The sequence below is a fragment of the Vicia villosa genome, linkage group LG5, assembly GCF_029867415.1.
Source record: "Vicia villosa cultivar HV-30 ecotype Madison, WI linkage group LG5, Vvil1.0, whole genome shotgun sequence".
Taxonomy (NCBI): domain Eukaryota; kingdom Viridiplantae; phylum Streptophyta; class Magnoliopsida; order Fabales; family Fabaceae; genus Vicia; species Vicia villosa.
In genome coordinates, this window is record NC_081184.1 from 85,575,333 (window position 1) to 85,583,085 (window position 7,753).

General features: G+C 30.0%; 1 protein-coding gene across 1 annotated transcript; it reads left to right on the forward strand.

Moving 5' to 3' along the window:
- Positions 1-5,987: 5,987 nt before the first annotated feature.
- On the forward strand, positions 5,988-7,545 carry LOC131606813 (transcription factor bHLH95-like). Its single transcript, XM_058878931.1, has 3 exons — positions 5,988-6,344; positions 6,757-7,245; positions 7,409-7,545. Exons 1-3 carry the CDS (start codon positions 5,988-5,990, stop codon positions 7,490-7,492), a joined length of 930 nt encoding a protein of 309 aa, XP_058734914.1. The 3' UTR covers positions 7,493-7,545.
- The last annotated feature ends 208 nt before the right edge of the window (positions 7,546-7,753 follow it).

Here is a 7,753-nt window from a genome sequence, read left to right on the forward strand (position 1 = left end):
TTTTAGGTTTAAATTTTATTTCTACCTTTTTCTCATTTTAATTAAATTAGTCATGCATTAATTGTAATTAAAATCAACCATCTAAAAAATCCAAAAATATTTCCCTTTATCTTATTGCAATTTAAAGTTCATAGATAAGTGTATAGGTTGTCAAAATCATGTAAATAGCGTAGTTTACATTTCTCGCACAATCGATGTAATAGCGTAGATTTACTTTCCGCATTTTACATTCCCGCATTTTAATTCCAGTACATATAAAACTGCGTGTATGTCAAAGATAAAAAACTGAAGCGTTAGATCACTAACTTCAAAGATAAAATATCTGAATCAAAACACCATCACACTTGCACCTCTTAGGGTAATCCCTCTTTTACTCTTTTCAAAATCAAATTCTACTATTTCAAATGCAAAAACAAACTTTTGTTTACATCCGGTAAAAGGAGAATTTTCTAAAGGAAATAGGAAAAGACCTTATAAACTTAGGGTAGACCTCCTAATTGCTTGCTCAAATCAAAACAAACAGATGTCTCATATATCATTGTTTTTCAAAATAAAACTTTCAAAAAAGACAATACTTGGTATATATCCAAACAAGGATCATTACGAAGTTAACGTTCTTTTTTCAAAACATCTTTCGAAAGATAAAATACTTTGTATACATCCGCACAAGGATCATTACAAAATCAATTTACAAAATGAATTTTAAGACCACATACAAGCATTTCAAGGCAAGACAAATGATTCAAAACAAGTGAGCTAAGCAATTAAGAGCCCATGGATAACCATGGATACAAAGGGTGCTAACACCTTCCCTTTGTATAACCTACCCCCTTACCCAAAATCTCTTAAAGGTCTTTTTCTGTTTCTTTTATAAACCTTTCCTTAATTGGATAAAATAAAAGTCGGTGGCGACTCTCAGATTTTCAAAAACACAAAAGCAAAAGAAGAGTCAGTTCGTATATCTCTCACGAGAGGTATGGTAAAAAAAACCGAGAACAGTCACCATTGATGATGAAGCTAGGGTTTTGAGGTTTAATTTGGGGTTTTTCTGTTAGAGGTAAAATTAGGATAAATCAAGGGCATCTTCAGGTTCGTAGGTTTCAGACGAAGAGTTGTGATGGGTCGCGAAAGATTTATGTGTATGTATGTGTTAATCGTTATTTTTCCAGGTGTGTTCGCTACGAAGGGAATCATAGCAGATTCGTAGCTAAAAACACAGGTTTATTGCTGGTTTTGTGGGGAAGACGATGATGTGTCTTCACGTTACTGGATCGTTTGAATTTCGCGCTCATTTTTATGTGTTTTTTCTTGTTTTTTTATATATTATGTTGAGAGCATTTCTTTAACGCGTGCGTACCATGGTAGAGTTGGCAAGGGCGTGGGTTCGAGCCCTCACTCCCACATTTATTTTTCTGAAATTTCCAATTCCTGATCCTATGCGCCTACAGTCTCAGGTTCCACCATAGTCCCTCAGATCTGAGCCATATGACATCCACTCACTTAGATCCAACGTCCCAGAACCTAATATCTATACCATAGACCCTCAAGTCTGCCACACTGAATAAAAATCCCTAAACTAACTTATTTATTTTAATATTCATTTAAATCATTTTTAATTTATTGTTCGTTCCGATTAAATCCATTAATCGTGATGGGCAATAATCGATTTATTGAATATTTATTTATTTAAAATAAAAATAAATATTATTTGGCTAAAGGGTTTCAACCATTTTTATTGGTTGCGATGATTAGCCTGTTTTTTCTCTAAAATTCATTAATATTTATAATCGAATCGATCGATTACGAGGGATAATGATACGAATTAAACAATAAAAAATTATAAAAAATACCCTTATTTATTATTAGTGATAATTGAATCCATCAATTAAAATTGGTAATAATACACTACTAATATTTTAACTATGGTGATCAAATCTATTGATCATCGCGGTTAATGGTACATATTAAAATCAGGGTTGTACGCCCAACCTTAAAACACTTTCCAAAACCTTTTCAAAACTACGATTTATCATAACTACGATAAGGCAACTCAAAAAGCCTTCAAACCATATCAGATCAAATTCAAAGGGCGTACAACCCTTATCCCGAACTACGTTGACTCTAATTCTCCCTAAGGAGATACGTAGGCCCTTAGCAACAAGGCGAGTCCCCCTCCTCCAAAATCTAATCATGTTCAAATAATTAGCCTTTAACTCTAACTCTATTAACTGTCTGTTACCTTTCTTTATTTTCAGCCATAAACCTCGACTTTATAATGCAAACCTTAGGAAAGGGTTTAGGGTGCCTAACACCTTCCCTCGACCTGAATATAGTATCTTACCCCGATCTCTATAACTTTGTAGGGTTTCTTATTCGCCCTGGTAGAATAGGTGGCGACTCAAAATCTTTATTTTTAGGGCAGGTTGCTACACATTCATAGGATTCATTCATACTTATTAGACTATCATCCTATATCAAATCATACACCAAAAACCCAATTTCCAATCAATTCTTAGAACCCCAAAAATCTAACTCTGACATATAATCAAATTGACTCAACAACACAACCAATCATGCACTATCATTCATAATTACAATAAGAGAAGATAATTGGAAGAGTCCCCCCTTACCTTAGCCAAATTCTTGATTTTGGTCTCTTCCTCTTTGTTCCTCTTTACGTTCCTCAGCTTCTCTCTTCAACTTCTCTTTTTCACGTTCTCACTTCCTTTCTCTTATTTTCCTTATTTTATGAAAAACATAAAATTAGAAATGGGCTCCTTCACAATTACACCCCCACATTACTAATTCCACCATATGACCCAACAACTTAACATTTTATTTTTTTCCACATAATTTCAATAAAATGCTAATTTAAATTAATTAATTTAAAACTTAATTAAATTAATTAAATAATAAATTTTGGGATGTTACACAAAGCCAATCCAAAAACATGGCCAAAAATACATGATAATCAGGTAAATACAAAATATCTTCAAAAACACATGGAAAGACATAAAATTTGCTGAAACATCATCATTAGACTCGGGTCACCTTACCCTTGCCTTTTTCCTGCCTCGAACCATTTGGAAATATCAACGACAATTTGAGTGAGATTATTAAATCTCAGTGAGTCCACCTATCTTATGGGTCACTCGGTTCTACAGGATAAACTTTCCTCAATTCTATCCTACTAGCATCCTCATATATACTATTTTGTAGGACTCAAAGAACAACGCCTAGTTAGATTAATAATAATGTATAAGCTATTATTTTAATGTACAAGCCACGTAGATTAATAGGAGCTACAAATCTATCACATCGAAGTCTTTGACGAACATTTAGCGCTCCTAGTATTTTGAACATCTTTGACGATCGACAACTCACTGCCCATCAATACAAGGTTTTATGGCAGTTTATGCCTCCTTCTAATACGACTATGTCCAATAAGGAGGTTTTCAAAAATTATCATCTGCCTTCTCTTAGGACTAAGTCTAGCAAGGCGGTATCCAGAGTATTTCTACCTTCCATCTAATGGGGCTTACTCACCTACATTTTGAACTACGTATTAACTTAGTCAAAAAATCCCAAATTCTACTCCCTTAATTTCATTATCTCAGAGTTAGGGTATGTTAGGTAATGCCAAATGTATTCTTTCCAATTGTTACACTAATCCCTATTTTGGAATAACATCAATCTTAGGTTTCCTCTCACTAGATAATTTCCATTAGGTAAGCATACTTTCATTAAACGAGTCACTTACTCGATGCAATTTATGGTGCGAGAAAGGATTCTTATTCCCTAAGTCAATCAATTTTACTTTTAGCAATTTCACCGTGTACCGCCTGATTTTCAAAAAGTTTCCACCATTTGGAGGTGCACTTGATCAGGGACATCAAGGCGCATATTACTTGCTATTTCCACATTTTAGTAAGTACTCACTCGATCCTATATCATGACTGAAAAGTTCCTTTTATAGTAAAAGATTCTAAAAGGTGTCCAAGATCCTCGAAAATTAGAATCCCTTCAAAAAAATATGGAATCCACGTGAAAAACGGAAGAAAAAAAAACAGAGCTGACGGTCAAGCCCCTCTGGAACTCTCTCTTGAGTTCTGATTTGAAAAGAAATAGGAATGAAGAATAATGAAGGGAATTGGGTTAGTCTCACCTTAAATATCCAAGGAAGAAAGTACAAGAATGCCCTAGCACATAAATTGATTAATCAAATACTAGTGTTCCAATTTAATTAGGGTAGTCTTGTACTAACTAACAAATCAATCCCACTAATTTTATTGGCGTGATACTCCTTCAGTTCCACAATGAATGACCCCATTTAAAATAAATTATATCTCAAAATAAATGATTCATTTTAATTTTCAATACATTTTTTTAATTCTACCATCTAATTAATAAAAATTTTACCATTTCTAATATATGATGAGAATATTATAGTAAAAACAATATTCTTTCTTACTTTTATAGTTTTTTTAGTGTGTGAAATAGTGTGTTTTATCACTCATTGTGGAATGGAGGGAATAATTATTTGGCATTGAGAGCTAGATATTACAGTAAAAGACACCCAACGTATTTTTTTAAATGCGTATTCAGGATTAATTCATTATTCTTTTTAGTATTAACTTCGTGTATTTATGAAAAAGTTTAATTCTAAAAGGTATTGAAATATTCTTTTAGTGTGGCATATTTATTACTTAAGCAATATGGTTTGCAAGTAGAGTCTTTACTAACCATAAAAAAGTTAAACCTATTAAACACAAATTTGAAATTTCATATTTTAAATTAATATATATATATATATATATATATATATATATATATATATATATATATATATATATATATATATATATATATATATATATATATATATATATATAAATATATATATATATATATATATATATATATATATATATATATATATATATATATATATATATATATATATATATATATATATATATATATATATATATATATATATATATATATTACGTAATATGAAATAATTTTATAAGAGGAGAGGTTAAAGGTAGACTTAATGTGGACTAGAAAGAAAAAGATAAACAAATTCTATTATAGAATGAAAAGGAATCGTGTGGCTAATATTTTTCTTTTTTTTGTAAATAATCTTTCTATAAATCATTATGTAAATTTTATCATTTAAATAATTAAATTCAAGTGAACACTGATACTTTGAAGTTTGATTGAGTACGTAACTATCATTCAACTATTTTATGCCATGTCATATATTTATATTAATTAATTAAAATTTTAAATCAATTTAACCTACACTAAGAAATCAACTCAAAGTATTTACAGTTACAATAAATTTTAATATTTTTGTAATAACTTCACATGGAAAATATGTACTAAAAGCTTCAGCTTCTAGATCTTTCCATATAACTGATAGGAATAAAAAAGTCTATCTAAGATTGATAATTATATAATTAGTTGTATTTATATTTACTGTTTAAATAATTAAAGTTTAAATATTTAAAATCGTAAATTAGTCATTTTAACATGTGGGTTTATCCAAATCCAAATAAACTAGCATGATTTTTCCAAAATTGCATATAAGGTTTTTCAAAACTACGGCCAGACACAGTAATTTTAATAAATCCGCTTTAACATAGAGCATGCGTGTAGTGTAAGTTTTATGTGGCGGGATCATAATGTGCGAGAGAAAAGTTGTGTTTGTTGTACACAATTCTTAAATTTTGATTTGTATTTTTTTCATGACAAACATTGATATGATTCGTTATTATGTATTTTCTAAAAAAATTTAATACAACAATTACATTTTGAATAATTTTTTTTGCTTCTATACTAAGTTTTCCAATTTTTTTATATTAATTTTAGTAGCTTCTACTAAACTCTATTATTTTTATGTATAAATATATGAATAATCTTAATTTTTTTTCTAACCTCGATTGTCTTTCTTATATTTAATTTCTTTTTCAAAGACAAACATGGCCATGAGTGAGGATCATGATGATGATGTTTATGTTGGTTTCATGTGGGAAAATCAATCATGGAGTGATATCTTGAATTCTGAGAATATAGGTGAGAGTAACAAACAAAAGGTAGACATGAAATCATTGAACCATAAAAAAAGACTTCATGATGGAGAAGTTCTTGGGAATAAAAAACGAAGTCGAGGTGGGGGTGTGATTAGAAGTGAGAATGATATGAATGGTGAAGTTAAAGATGAAATGTATCGTGATTTAGATCATGAAATGCATATCTTAACTGAGAGAGAAAGGAGAAAGAAAATGAGAAACATGTTCTCCGGCCTCCATGCTCTGCTTCCTGAACTACCTTCTAAGGTAAATTTATTTTCACCTTCAATTAGTTTAAGGGTAGTCACTGCAGGATTAAATAGACTTTGTGCTATTTATTTTTCTAAGGTGTCACTTATTGTGAACCAAATAGAGTTATAATTTTAATTGTTTGAAAACAAGTGTTTACTTACATATGATGTGGTATTAGAAACAACCTACGAGCTTAATGATGTTTTTTTACTAGAAGAACTCGAAATATTGTTACGGCTTGAATAACTATTTGTCATATTTTACTTATCTTCAAATGAAGTTTTAGAGTATTAAATTTATTTGTCCTAATAATTAAATGAATGAGAAGAAGATAATATACATATGAGGACAGCCATCAGAGTAAGGATTTGATTTCATAATGATTTATTTATTAATTAAAATTTTTAATGTTTGTATGTTTTTTTAGGCGGATAAATACACAATTGTGGATGCAACAGTGAAGAAAATAAAAAATCTACAAAACACTATTGAAAACTTAGAAAAGAAGAAGCAAGAAAAGCTTAAATGTGTATCTGTGTTTGGAAGTGAGTCATCATCTGTGATCAAAAAATCACATTGGCATCCCTATGAATCAAGGGAAACAATCATTACTGATCATGGATCCTCAAGTTATAATGATAATTTTCCTACTAGTGAAATGACAACTTCATTTCCCAATTCAAAAGCATTAGCACAGTCTGCATCTCCACCGCATCAAGTAGCTTTTCAAACTTGGTCTTATCAAAATGTTGTCTTAAACATTCGGGGTGGTGAAGCACAATTTTGCATATGTGCTACTAAAATGTTAGGTCTTTTGACAAGGATTGCTTTTGTGTTGGAAAAATATAGGATTGATGTTATATCTGCCAGCATTACATGCAATGAAAATGGAAAATTCTACATGATTCAAGCTCATGTAAGTTTCAAACCCAATCTTTATCGTCTTTATGGTTTATATGTGATATTACATTAGACTTGTCGAAAATATATTATGATACCAAACAACTATAATAATTTATTAATTTATTAAAAAAATTATTTAGCTTGAATAACTTAGTTCAATCATGTTGATTTTGCAGGCTAGGCAATGTCTACATGATTCAATTTCAATGGAGGAAACTTACAAGCAAGCTGCTAGAGAAATTATGATGTGGATCTCTTAAAATTTAGATTATAGAATTTGTCGTTGTATTCCGTATGATTTTTAATTTAGTTTTTTTCTCCCAAAAACTGTTAGAAATGGCCAAACTTACATTATTGTCTTAAGATCAAACAAGTATAATATTTCATATTTAAGGAATTATTATGGTGTTTTGAGGATTGATGGCGTTTAAACTAGATTAAATATGCTATTTGTTTTTGTTTTTTCAATATGTTAAATTAAATAAATTTATGTTTATAATTGACAATTGAAACATATCCAT